At 33.9% G+C, this 14,866-nt stretch overlaps 1 protein-coding gene across 2 annotated transcripts; it reads right to left on the bottom strand.

Annotated features, from left to right (window-relative positions):
- Nucleotides 1–4,906: 4,906 nt before the first annotated feature.
- On the bottom strand, nucleotides 4,907–13,221 carry LOC123310000 (ankyrin-3-like). Of its 2 annotated transcripts, none has more exons than XM_044893352.1 (3): nucleotides 13,084–13,221; nucleotides 12,442–12,779; nucleotides 4,907–6,727 (listed from the first exon to the last, which is right to left on the bottom strand). In XM_044893352.1, the coding sequence occupies exons 2-3, from the start codon at nucleotides 12,728–12,730 to the stop codon at nucleotides 5,526–5,528; spliced, it is 1,491 nt and encodes a 496-aa protein (XP_044749287.1). In that variant the 5' UTR covers nucleotides 12,731–12,779; nucleotides 13,084–13,221; the 3' UTR covers nucleotides 4,907–5,525. The 2 variants fall into 2 exon arrangements, with proteins under 2 accessions (XP_044749287.1, XP_044749288.1); XM_044893353.1 differs by having other exon boundaries at nucleotides 12,442–12,776; nucleotides 13,082–13,170.
- Between the last annotated feature and the right edge of the window lie 1,645 nt (nucleotides 13,222–14,866).

The following is a 14,866-nucleotide window of genomic DNA, read 5'->3' as shown; positions in this document are numbered from 1 at the left end:
AGTACAAACTAGGGCTTATTTTTTCTGTAGAATACGTGGTCAAAATTTCTTGGTTACGATCTGGACCACCCTGTATAGTATACACCTAGACAAAATAAGGTGTAATATTAGTGTTCTGTGGCGTGAAATGCAAAATTAAATATTAAATATTAATGTCACGAACGTCACAGTAATCTACTTCAAAATGGATACGATTAAATTCAAAATTTGCGATAAGTTCATCACTTTACAAAGGATGCAAAAATAACAAATCTTCTGGGAAATGTAAACTATAGTTTAAATCAAAATTATTAGTCTATGAGCATAACAACCTAACTTCAGTTACTTTTTTCATTCGTTTGCGCGAATACACTGAAATTCAGCAGATTCAAAGTGGAGTGTAGATTACACTACACCAAGAAACAGACGAAAGGACTTCTTGTGATAAATCTAAAAGTTTAATCAAGCTCGGTGCAATTTTTCCAAAATCAATTTGTACCGTCCAGAAAAATCATCGCAGATCCGAATGTGATACTTATTCAAAAAGAGCATTTCTTCTTGTAATAGATCTGAAAATTTCATCTATCTTGGTAAAACTGTTCGATCTTAACGAATTTTCAACTGACCCTATCTTTTAGGGAACTTTTCTGAAGTCTATTTTCGACACGCGCATCTTCCAGAAAAATCATCGCAGATCCTAATGAAATAGTTATTCGAAAAGGGCAACTCTTCTAGTAATAAATATCAAAATTTCATCTACCTCGATGCAACCTTTCAGACTTGACGAATTTTTAACTGACCCTCTCTTCTTGGGACTTTCCCGAAATCAATCTTCGACGCGCGTATCTCTCAGAAAAATCATCGCAGATCTGAATGTGATACTTATTCGATATATATCGATTTCGGTGCAACCGTTCAGTCTTGACGATTTTATAACTGAACCCATCTTTTCGGTAATTTTCGACAAACATTTTTCGTTTTATAATATTCTTAAAGTTTCAAGTGCAGATCATGTAATATAACACAACATCGAACCTTTCCATTTCCTAATAGAAACTTCTCGATGTTGGTTAAAATAGGTTACTCATCGAGCATGCCACAGAAACCCGTTGTAAACGGGTCAAACAAAAAATGTTTATTCCACCTGAGCGGTGACTTCTATTCCAGAAAGAAAGGCACCCCAAGGACCAGCCAAATAATTTATGATGCTTAAAATTTCTACCTGTTCGAGATCCACGTCATTCCGCATACCTTTCAGATTTGAAGATCTTTTATATTTCAGGGAACAATGCCTTAGGAAATGGACCTCGCAGAATTCTTCGAGAAAATGATGGATATACTCGAGTTATTCTATTATATTGTTCCGACAACAATTCCTCCACATTAATGACATCAATGGAACTTTTTGCAGTCTTTAAACATTTTCTTCCTTTGTAATCGTTAAGAACTACGAATTCGATATACAGGGTGAATAGGGGTATGTGTGTGTACAGGGTGGGAAAAATTCGTTGTCCACATTGGGGATCCCGAGAACTATAAGAAAACGGATGACATTTTCCGAGCTCTTTTTCAGAGAAACGAAGAATTATGAAAACCGCAGCCTCCTACGATTCTTCGTTTTTGAGGTATTAAAAAAATTAGATTTTTACGATTTCGAAAAGTTCTTATACCTTTTTTGTGTTTGAAGTTACAGTTTTGAAACTTGAACCTTTAACGGCACTTTTTTACGTAGAATCCACTGACTAACTCAAAATATTTTTTCATTTCGGTTTTTAGATGCAAACTTTTATTGAAATTGTTATTTTTGTATTGCAAAAATCTTTTGTTAGTAAATAGGGAATACATCCTTGTGGATGTATTTTCTATGGAATATCTTTGAAAAGTCACATTTTGAAATAACCATTTCAACCGTTTCCCAAAAAAATAATTTTAAGTACTCAAAAATGGAAAATAAAAATGGGTATTTAAGATTCAAAGCGTTTCGTTTTTATTGCACAAGTTGGCAACATCGACTGAAATATGCGTTGATAATAAAGGACAACAAATACACTATCTAGATGAGATAGACAAAGATGGCTGTCTATGAATTCTGCGACGAAGGTCGTAAAATTTGATGGGATTTTTATGGAGGGTTGCTGTTGAGGCTCGTGAGTGAGTACACGACTTATGATGGCTGTGAATCACTAGCTGTTATTTTATAAACAAGCTATTGTTCGTTTCTTCTTCTAGTAGGCGCTGTTGCCAAATCGTGAACTAGACACGAAGCGATGTAAATTTTAAAACCTCATATTTGAAGAATGACTTTGAATAGTTTCCGCGGTGCATTTGAAAAATTCATGAATGAAACTCATAATTATTCAGTTTAAACTTGCATATGCTGTGATAACCCAAATTGAGGAGAATTCCCCATTCTACGCATAAAAGTGCCTCAGAATGTTCAAGTTTCAGATCTGTAACTTCAAAGACAAAAAAGTTATGAGAACTTTTAGAAATCGTCAAAATCTAATTTTTTGCTAATAACTCAAAAACGAAGGATCTTAGGAGGGTACGGTTTTCACTATCATTCTTTTTTTCTCTAAAAAGAGCACTCGGATATGTTTCATCCGATTTCTTCTAGCTCTTATAATTCTCGAGATCAGTAGACTGTATAGAATCTTTGAATATTCTAATACTCAATATCTAGAATGTTACATTTATTTTTCGATATTATTGAAAATTCACGAAATAGAGAAACCAATTCAAAGAGCCGGAAAATAAGTATCTACTTATAATTTGAAAACATAAAAAGACAGAGTGATGCCGTTTTGGCAAATTATCCATCTTTTGAAAATCGAGGTCGAAAACGTGCCATCCATTTTTCTTAGCTCTCACGGTTGCAGAGGCAGAGCTCTGCTCTCATCGAATTTGACCCACCATGTACAGTCGGAACTTGAAGTATTTCAGCTTTTTAATTTATTCATTGGGAAACAATTAATTCTAATGAAAGTAAAAAAATAGAAAGGTCAAGGTGGGATTTCATTTTCCGTGAAGTTTCCAATGAGCCCACACATGATATATATTTCCATTTGAAAAACGGAAGTTAGAAGGGGTTGCTTCTAAAGAGTTCAAGAAAAACACTCAATTTTATTGCCATAAACTGGGGATAATTAAAAATCAATTGATGGGTTTCAGCGTTTTCATTTTGGGTTATAAAAATATTAATTTAATTCCATATATTCAAAGATGAAAATTATTTATTAAAAAAAGTCGGACATAGCGTCATCTATTATAAAGCAGATGAAATGAATGGATGTGGACATCGTTCTCGTGTGATACTGGATTAACATTGTGCATTGTATGTATGCAATGTTACCGTAAGGATATAAAAATATTATAACTTCAACGAACATCAACAACCTTCTATACTACCTTGAGATATTTCGTATAGATGGCTCTAGTAATCTGGTCTATATCAAACCGTCGTAAATATGTAGATCGGAGATACCTAAGTGTTCAAGAAAAACGATAGTCACAATTTTTTTATTGCATCAAGATTTTAAATGAAGTTCTAAATTTTTCTATATTTGAAAAAATAAAAAAAGTCAGGTTTGTGATTTGAAAAGAAATCTTGCAGGTCAATGAAACTTGTAGGTAGGTACAATAAAGAGGACGCCACACGATACAAAACAAAGGCAGTTTGAAAGGAAGTAGTAGTAGTAGTACTTGAGTTTTCAACCCAGTGCCGGATTTAGGGAAGGCATGAGGGGCTACAGCACGGAGCCTCCACAAACGAAGAGCCCCCACAGTGAAGAAAAAAAATCTTTCAGATTCAGATGTTAAACACTAATGAACAACTAGTCCTTCGATGTGTTTGGTCTCAACCTAGAATACTTTGTACAAACATGCTTATATTGTACTTAGATAAACATAAAAGATTCATCTAAATTTGTTCATTCCAATCAGTCAATCATATTATGAAATATCAAAATCTCAAGTGACTTTGATAAACAGTGACTGTTTCTCTTACAGCTGTACGTTTAAGATTTGGATTTCTTGATTACCTACTTCGAGAAGATGATTGCTAAAAATTCGCAGTCTTTAGCAGAAGTCTATCTGATCTGAGCATCTGATTTAGCAGTGGTCTATCTGATCCTGAAATTTCGCTTCAAAATATCCATCGATAACGAGATGACAGGTTAGGTAGTGGAAGAGTACTTACTTTTGTTTATTAAATGCTGGAAATGGACACCATTCACTTCCATGCAGTGATATAAGTTTTGCTGAAAACGTTCACGAACATTACTCAAGATTTCACTCGGATTTCAGGTAACCCCATGGAAAAAGTCCAATGGAGCCAGATCAGGTGATCTGGGTGACCACTCAATATTTCTTCATTTTCCAATCCAGGTGTGAGGAGAATTTCTAATTTAAGAACTGACGCACTGGTTGAACGAAATATGGTGATGCGCCATCTTGTTGGAAAATGATCGTTTGATCAGGATCATTCTCATTCTGATTCAGGTCTTGAACCAATCGTATCTTATAAGGATGGAATTTACGTTCTTTAAGGATTCTTATGATTGTTGTGCGTGAAACACCAGATACATCGGACAATTTCCTAGTACTAAAGGTCGGATCTATTGCTACATGATCTATGAGAGCCACGTCCCTCGCTTCATCTCTTTCATCTACCCTAATATTGTTACTAAATGAACAAGTAGAGTCAAATTTGGCAACCAATTAAAGCAGAAATTGACGGTCCAAGCGATTTTCTACATTTTCATGTTAAAATCTAGGTGTTAAGTTTTCGTTGGACCACCCTGTAGGATTTATCCTAGTAAATATCATATATAGGGTGATAGGTGATTCAATTTCTAGTTTTCGAGAAAAGAATTATATTTTCGGATATTGCCTTAGAGCAATATCTGAAGAAAACAATTCGACGGAATTTCATCAACATTAACGTTTATTCGAATGTATACTTATACATAATAAAGACTGTGAACAATAGTTTATATACAATAAAAAGTCATAACACTTAAGAATCAAGTTTTGCTAAAATATGCTTATCAAAAACCTCGACACACAATAAATTTTGATAACAATTTCCTATGGATAAAAAAACGCTCCATAGTAAATTTATTTCATCTATTTGAAACACAAGTTCATATCGAAGTTATCGATAATTTTTACAACAATTATATTTTTACTTCTCAAAGAGTAAATATTGGAATTATTATACTTAGAAAAGTAATGCTAATAAGAGGTCAAATAACTGTGTCAACTGAATTCAATGAACAAAATTTTAATTTCTTATTGTTCCTACTACCTTTAGTTTTGTATCTCTTTTTTTATAGACTAGATAATCTGAAGGTTCCTACAGAACAATAACAATAATTTCTTCAATTTCGTGTTTGCACGAATGAGGCTAGTCGTAATTGATGCATATTTCGAACAGCTAAATCGACCTTGACAGTTCAAACAAACGGAACCAAGTCTTTTGCTGAAGACACAGGCAGCACATTGAGACTTTTGTCTAGTTTAACAGTCAAATTCGAGGACTGAAATTAGACCGTCATACATTTCCTGAACTTGGTTAAGTCTTCAACTCTTAGATAATCTACTAACTGTTCCATACAAAGAGTAGTAAGCCGGTCATTGAAAATGATTTTGAAATTATCGAGAGCTTCATCTTCCAGTTGTCTTCTCTTCAATGCATAATTAATCAGGGGTTTCAATTGGTTTCCATAGTTCCTCAGTGTTATTGTTCGAAATTTCTGTAAGAATATTCTCGTATTCTTTTCCCTTGCGTACTTGGCAATAGTTGTTACTTTGGATGTGAGCAATTTCAAAAGGGAAATGTTCGTTCCTGGTATCTTCGACTTTTCCATTTTTTCCAGTTCCTTTTGACATGACTTCTTCAAGGTTTGCAACTGTTCCGAGGATTCGATGATGACTGCGTGATGACTGGGTATTTCGGTATGTTTTAAATGTGCATCAAGGACTGCGTACTTAACAAGAGTCTTTAATAATTTATTGTTAGCCATGGCATCTTGTGCAAAAAACATGGCGACATGACCGTGAATATTCTTGACGTTTATATCTGCTCCCTTCTTCAACAAAAACTCTGTCAATCTTTCGGATTTCACACAAACGGCCAGATGCAGAGGAGTGTTACCGTCATCGTCTCGTAAATTTACTGAAGCGCCATACTCAATCAAGACCTCCGCCATCTTCAAGGATCTAGTGTTTGACGATTGTTTGGCGACTAAGATGTGCAAAGAATTACCTCCCAAAGGTCCAGGTAAATTGGGATTGCTGCCGCACGATAACAGTCTTCTTACGAAGTTCAAGTTTGGATTTGCCCCAAGGAGGACGTAAAGTGGCGTTTTACCGTTGCATGTCAACGCGTTCAGATCCGCGTTATAGGCTAAGAGATAATCGATCACCCCAGTGGTTGGATTTCCCTTGAAAGCCAGGTGTAGTGGGGTATATCCATCGATATTTTTATGATTCACATTAGCCCCTTTCTTCAGCAGCATCATGACCATCTCCCTGGCGCTTAGTAGAGAACGGACCGCCAGACCCAAAGCTGAAGTGCCATTGTGAATTGGCTTATCTATATCCACCCGTCTTTCTAAACAGTAGGACAAAAGTGGGGTTTTTTGTAACAGAACGCTCAAATGTAACGCGTTAGTATAATATTGCGTCTCCAACGGAGTATTGATATCTTCGATGTACTGCAGAATTTGTTTGATAACGCTCGCATCTGTGAACAAAAGATGAACAAGTATTATTTCGAACCAAAATAGTTGCGAAAAAATTTGAGGGGTGATTCCTTGTCAAAAAAAAAGAGTGGGTCTTTCATATAAACTATTCTTTTTTGACTCTGCTTAGTTTCTTCATCTCTTTATTATACAGGGTGAGACTGTGACTCGTACTAACAGTAGATATTTGAGGTCAAAATAAACACTTTTTCTTTATAATTTTTTTCGAAATCTGCTCGGTTTAAAATGAACAGGCTGTTGAAAAACCGTAAAAAATATTAAAAAACTTAATTTTTAGTTCTATCTCACAAACAGTTTTATCGAATCAAATGAATTTCGGAATATATAGTATAACGGGTGGCCCACCCCAGACGCGGCGTTCATTTTAAGGGAGTGAATGAAGATATTTTGAAAATATTTTCTTGTGGTGTGTGTAAGATGTCCCAAAGCACAAACTAAAATTATTGTCATATATACAGGATGTTCGAAAACAAAGATATAGACCAAAGTTACACTTTTTTAAATGTAACACCCTATGTTTCACCTCAAAAATGGAATGGCCAGCTCAAGTTATGATGAGTTTCTTCAAATTACTTTATACCTTAGAAGGACCATTTACGAGATAATGGCGAAAAATCGAAAATATGGAGTTTTTTTAAATAGCAATTAATTAAGAAACTAGTTTCGCCAGCGATACAGACAGATTTTTTTCGAGTAGATAAGTTGGCTACTCCTACATATAAAAGAAAATTACAACTCTGGAATATTCAGAGTGATCATAATTAATTCTCAAACATCAACTACAAATAATCGTCGAAAACTTTCTTATTTCAAATGGCACACCCGGTATTTCTATATCTAGTTGAACGTGAAAATTAATTTCGAAACTATCTTCATGAAATTTTTCTACATCTAAACCTGATAGTTTCTGAGCAATTTTCGATTTTTAATTCTAAAACTAATAAATCATTTTCGCCATTATCTCCTAAATGGTCCTTCTAAAGTATAAAGTGATCTGAAGAAAATCATCATAATTTGAGCTTGCCATGTCATTTTTGAGATCAAATTCAGAGTGTTACATTTAAAAAAGTGTAACTTTGGTATATATTTCGACCCTGTATATATGACAATAATTTTAAATTGTGCTTTCGAACACCCTACACCCACCACAAGAAAAGATTTTCAAAATATCTTTATTTACTCCCTCAAAATGAGCGCCGCGTCTGAGGTGGGCCACGCAGTATATAGTATGTAGTGAGAAGGGGTTACAGTTCTCTGCGACCTTAAAGTCTTTTGTGCCCCCTAATAAAGCTGTTCTCATCGCGCCCTTTATAGCTCGCCTTCCAGTTCCAGAGATCTGATGAAATATTTCGGAATATAGTTTTTCATTTATTTGATGAATCTTTTTTGAATACAAGATATCAGTTTTCTCATTTTAAACATTACCAACCATAAAAGTACCAAAAATTCAAGAAGCCCAACTCTTGCAACTGAGTTGGAGGTTTTCTATTGAATATTTGAATGTTTCGCAAAATACACGTACCTATTCTTTATATTTTTTCGTATAATGCGCCGTTTTCGAGTAATTTGATGTTTAAAAACTGAAAAGTATCTGTGAAATTTGAAAAAATGGGTGCTCTTTGGCTGAATGCCACTCTGTCACAGATTCAGCTACCTGAAGGTAATTCTGTTTTTCCAGGAGTGGCAGAGCTCGTGAAAACTTAAAATGGCCATTTTTTTATCAGGGCCGAATCGAAAAAAATGGTAGAGGGAAAAGTGTTTCTTTTGACCTCAAGAACCTACTGTTGAAATATTTGTACGAGTTAAAGACTCACCCTGTATAGGATGTAATGTTGCACGAAAATCTAATCTGATAAATTCTGCAGCACTAGGGTGAAATTCCTATCAAAATCGGACATCTGGTGTCAGAGTTGTGGAAAGACAAACTTTCAAACAAACTAACTAACAAACCCATAGACTCCCTTTTTCATTTTTTCAAATATTAGCAACGATGGGACATTTATATTTTCGAAAATTTCGATAGAAACGAGAAATAAATCATCTCACAATTTCTGAACGTCCATATACAGAGTGAGTCTTCGAATCGTACAAATTTTTTAACACTAGATTCTTGAGTTCAAAAGAAACACTTCTTTTCTATACCATTTTTTCCGATTCAGCTCTGATAAAAGGATATAGCAATTTTAGGTTTTCATAATGAACTGTGCTACCCCTAGGAAAACAAAATTCCCTTCAGAATAACAAGCTTAATCTATGACACTACACATCTTTGGATCTTTTAAACAGGGTTGCATTCAGCCAAAGTTCACAATTTTCCGAATATCACAGATATTTTTATTTTTGAACATCAAAATACTCCAAAACGACGCATTATACGAGGAAATATGAAGAATACTTTTATTTTACAAAAAGTTCAAATATACAGGGTGTCCGGGGAGTAACTGTACATACTCATACCAGAGATAGAGTTGGACTAGCTGATTACGGATTGACTATAAAAAATTAATTTCTGGATTTCCCTATAAAGCTACAGGGTGATTTTCCAACTTCATGGAAATACTTAGACCATCATAAAATCCAAACTTATTGACAGATATTATTGAAACTTAGGAGGTTCTTGACACATGCTAAGGTTGAGTCAGAAAGTTATCAATTATTCCATTATTCCAATGCCGGACTCATTAATCTCCATTAAAAGTGTTCAGGGTAAAAAAACACTTTGTATTTCGAATTACAAATAACTGATTAGCTTTTTTGAAAGAAGCTAAATTATGCTTCAATTTTTGGTACCGCTCGAAGTTGTCACATCAACAATTATTTTTTTATGAATTTTTTAATTTGGATAAAGTTCGAAAATTGCAATTTTTTTACCTGAACAGGACATAGTCATCTTGTGCAGGTCGAAAATAAATAATAAATTTTCTTAAAAAAGTAACTGAAGGTGAAGAAGACTATAATAATTTGTTGATATACTGGGTGGCCACCCCAGACGCGGATTTCACATTGAGGGAGTAAATGAAGGTATTTTGAAAAAAAAATTGGTGATAGGTGATAGGGTATACAGAAGCATATTTCAAAATTATTCTTATGTATACTGGTTTTTCGACAACAATGATATACACCAAAGTTACACTTCTTCCAGTGAAGAGAACAGCTGATGAACAGAATGATTATTCTGTTCTTAAAATATCGCAACAGTTGATTAACTGTTGTGATATTTTGAGAAATAATGGTGATATGATTCGAAAATCTGTAACCAATTTGAAAATTCGGCAAGAGAAATGTATACAAGCTAATGGTTTTCATCTCGAACTACTTTTGAAATATCGTTGACTCAGCAATTCATTCGTTCCTATTTTTATTTTTATTAGGTACTCTTTACTGTATTTTAGTTTTTTTCATTTGTTATTGTTTCGTTATTGAAGTGCCTATTAAAGCTCCGAACTTTTTTGTAAATTTTCTACTAATACATTCGCATTTTATATTCAAACATGACATTTTCAGTTCTCCTCATGGTGAAAAATTCAAATTTTCGAACTTTATCCAAATTCAAAAATTCATAAAAAAATGATTCTTGATGTGACAACTTTGAGTGATACCGAGAATTGAAGCATAATTTAGATTCTTCCTAAAAAACGAATCAATTATTTGCCATTTGAAATACAAAGTGTTTTTTTTGCCCTGAACACTTTAAATGAATATTAATGAGTCCGGCCCTAGAATAATGAAATAATTGATATCTTTCTGACTTGACCTTAGCATGTGTCAATAACCTCCCAAGTTTCAATAATATCCGTCAATAAGTTTGGATTTTATGATGGTCTAAGTATTTAAATGAAGTTGGGAAATCACCCTGTAGTATTCTAGGGAAATCCAGAAATTAATTTTTTATAGTCAATCCGTAACCAGCTAGTCCAACTCTATCTCTGGTAAGAGTATGTACAGTTATTCCCCGGACACCCTGTATAGCGTCCAACTTAGTTTCAAGAGTTGGGTTCTTTGAATTTGAGGTATTTTTATGGTACGTAATGGTCATAATGAAAAAACTGAAAGACTTGGTTGATATATCTTGTGTTCGAAAAAGATTCATCAAATAAATGAAAAATTATATTCCGAAATTCATTTCATTCGATACAGTTTGTGAGAACTAAAAATAACATTTTTTTCGGTTTTTCTTTTGTTTTTTTCTGTATCTTTCAAACCGAACCGATTCGGAAAAAATGGTAAAGGAAAAAAGTATTTCTTTTGACCTCAGGAATCTACTGTTAGAATATTTGTACGAGTCAAAGACTCACCTGTATAGCATAGTTACAAGGGCAGTCCTACGGGGGGTGTAAAGGGGGTAATTACCCCCCCAACCCCCCCCCCCCAGTGTGAACTACATTGAGGAATACTTTGTACTCTGTAGGAAATTGATCAAAAGCAGTGGTTAAAAATTACCGAGAAAAAAAATCTTCAATTTTATTTGAAATTTTCTGTCGTTTTGCTAAACGTTACATTTTGGAAAAATAAGCTACAAATGAAACGATTTCCATTCATAGACGCTCAAATGGGAGTTCAGGGAAAATAGAATTTTCTCTTCATTTCTATAAGGTTTCACCTGAGAGTTTCTGGCTGACAATACTTTAGGAAAAAATCCAAAGGATTTTGCTTTTGACGATACTTGCACGCTAATTATGCTCAATGAGACAAAAACCCACAAAAACAAAATTCGCACTTTATCTTAATTTCAAAGCTGAAGCTAAAGTTTTGAAAAAACTGTGGTAAATGTTACTTATAATTAACTTTGATTTAATCCAAAGCCATTTAATGCAAGTCGATGCTGTTGAACATTTTAATTATAAGATATTGATGCATTTTAACGATATCTGGGAATGTTATATGAAAAAACGCGAATTTCTCGAGAAAAACAGAATTCATAAAATATCGGTAGGTATATCTAAAGTATTTCTAAGTGATGATATAACAATCCAACCAATATAAAGAAGAACTTTATTAAGCCCCCAGCCCCAAACTGAAATTTTCCGCTTCTATATGTTCACACCCTGTACAACAGCAGGAGCTTGAAAAAATACCCTGCGAGAGTTACCTAAAGATTAAGGATAGTGTGCTTCTAACCACTGACGAAAAATCCAGCATCGACGAAGAAATAGGCTCATCTCTACTATTCCCAAATTATTCGCCAAAAATTGAAAACTCTTGGCTGACTTACATTCACACTCCACACCCTGTACACAAGATAGACTGAAAAAAATTACTTTGTACCAGTGGCATAAAGGTGAAGGATAAAGCTTTACATCTCAGGGTTTAAATCTTAACATCATCTTGTTTTAGCTTATCAAACTTGGCAATTTTTTAATTGTCCCACTTCATTTGCTGATGCCTAGTTTATACTTCATATTATCCTTGATATCATTATTTATCCCAAATGAAACTACAACATGGAAATCAATAACTGATTTCACCCAAGATAATTAACTGTTCTGGATCTTTATCGAAACCCTGAGATATTTCTTGTGAATCTGCGAATGGATTTCAACACTGATTATGTCATTAGTTGGTTTTCTAAAACCAACATCAAATTTAAATGTATGTCATACTAGCTATAGCCCACAGCTTCTCAAATATAAAATTTTCACACTAGGTACTTCAACAGAACGTGGGAAAATCTCCATCAATCTTGGAGTCTACATACCATAACAAAAGAAAGCTTGATATGCTGGGGTGTAATGTTTCCCTGGCCGACTTTTCAAAGGGTCTGCTCCACATTGAAGAAGAAGTTTGATAAGTTTCTTTTCCCTATCGCCATTTTTTAATTGCTTTGTTAAATACTCCAGAGCTGTACACTCTTGAAGGCATCCCTTGTCTATGTCGTCTATATCGAATTCTGCAGGTTTTCTTTGAATAACCGAAGCAACTTCTTCTGGCGACCCCTCATTTTTTATCAAATTGTGAAATTCTTCTAACCAATTCCGATTTTCCATCTTGGATTGTGGGAAATTCCTCCCACTTAAATATATCCTGTACCCCCACCTATAAAGAATGAATCAATTTTTTCCATTCATTTCAAGGATTTCATATTCAGCAAAATGTATATTCCGAATGATACTACATCGCTTTATACCCATAGTCTTCTTGGAATATTCCAATTGAGTAATTTGCTGTGTATGTATGTAAAAATTTTAACTTATGGTTCAATTGGAAATCAACAGAATCGAAAGAATATACACTGTGCTGCCATGAAAACGCTGATTCTTTCGAAAATGGGCAATGAAATAGAATGCTTCGAAAATGATTATATTCTAAAACAAGTTGGGATTGAATTCAAATCACTCACCTGAAAATAACAACAAAGAATCGAAATTCTGATCTGAATAATCAATGTGAAAGTCACATGTCTAGTGTTGTCGCAATATGTGACACAACTGCTTCATTATTGAAATTAAACGAATTTTCGCGAATTTTTTTCGTCTATTCGAAAAATATAAATTCTATACATAGAAATTCCCCACAGTTGTGAAATCAATCTTTTGAAGTTGAACTTACAAAGTGAATTTCAGCATTTTTGTAACTCAGAAAAAAGGTCTTGTTTCAATGTAGTAGGAATTTATTTTTAGCATTTTTTCTTAATTACAAAAGTGCTAAAATTCATCACTTAAAATTCACTAGATTACTTTCGCTCTAGCCCTCCTGCCCTCACTATATATCTATAGATAGCGTTCTCCAATAGATCTAAATAAATTTGCCCAGTGTGATTACCGATTACCGGGTATAAAAAAAGGCCGCTTATGTGATTTGCATAAATACCCGCCCAAACATTTAATTTTTGAGGATTTTAACCCAGCTTTTCACAAGAAAGATAAAAAAACCTCTGCAGATAATGAAGAAAAGCGAAGATTTTCAAAAAAACATTCGCTGACCTTGGACTAGCAGATGAAAGCAACCAGAATAATATGTTTAATAAGGTTCAAGAATTTGTTTGTCTTTTATACGGCTTGAAAAAATAAAATCAATCGACTATGCAAGATTCGTTTCATTTTCAAAGACGTATAAATATCTTAGTACCACAAACGATCCTTTTAAAATTAAAATAAGGAATGTAGATGGGTCGACTATGCCACCATGCCAATCAGAATTGATGCAGCAGTTCTTAAGAGCGAGCTTCATTACAAATATTTGGCGTAATGCTCACCCTCAAATTCCAACGGAGCTATCTCCTACTGACTACGGCTGGAAATTGGTTGATGAGAAAAAAATGAGATTTTGATTGGTTCAAAGGCGATAGGTATGGAAATATCTTTATCTGAATTGAGCAATCACAAATTGATTTATTTTTTAGATTCTGAGCTTGACGCCTCAGATCACGATAGTGAGAATAATGATATGGAAGATTCAGATGATGAATTATGTGATGATTGTTTATAGCTTGTTATCCTAACTAATGAATATTAGTTAAAAATGTTTGAAATTCTACGAATTCTTATCTGTGCGTATACCTGATTTCGTTGAGTACACTGTTGATTTCGAACGAATTTTATTTCTGAGATTTTAAGGCACAATTGCGACACGGAAGTGCCTTATTGAAATAAATGTGTTACTTTGAATGATTATGATGTAATATCTATAGAGAGCGAAGAAAATTTAATATCTTATCCATTGACTGACAGGCTTTGTTCTACGAAATGGCTGGCTGACCATTTTATTTATTAATAATATAGTCAGTAGTACTTACAAAAAAGATTTCACGCTTAATAAACGAATTGCTCCCTTATGAACGACACTACGCACATTCAAGCTGACTGACCAGCTGTGTTCCGATTGGACGTTGTCTGACTATCATAATTTTGATTTACATACCAAAAAACGAAAGTTTATAAAGTTTCAGCCCTATGAAATTGATTTTATTATGTCGGTAATCATGACATGTTTGACTGCGTCTACTTTTTTGGATAAAATTAACAACATAACTGATAACTACATTCGAAATATATCGAATAAGAATAATATTCTCGAGATAAATTCCATTCCATCATCTCTCACACTATTTTCGCTGTTATTTCCTTTATCGATGAATATTTTGAAGCGAAATTTTAGGGTCAGATAGTATTCGATACGATATT

This window comes from Coccinella septempunctata, chromosome 3 (genome assembly GCF_907165205.1).
Source record: "Coccinella septempunctata chromosome 3, icCocSept1.1, whole genome shotgun sequence".
Lineage (NCBI taxonomy): Eukaryota > Metazoa > Arthropoda > Insecta > Coleoptera > Coccinellidae > Coccinella > Coccinella septempunctata.
The sequence above is the reverse complement of the archived record's forward strand: the minus strand, read 5'-3'. Positions and strand labels throughout refer to the sequence as shown.

Coding starts and splice junctions, on each gene's coding strand:
- LOC123310000 (XM_044893352.1), bottom strand. CDS start 12,730: ATGGAAAATCGGAATTGGTTAGAAGAATTTCACAATTTGATAAAAAAT. Junction 6,728..12,441: donor TCAAGCTTTCTTTTGTTATG/GTATGTAGACTC, acceptor TTTTGTTCACAG/ATGCGAGCGTTATCAAACAA.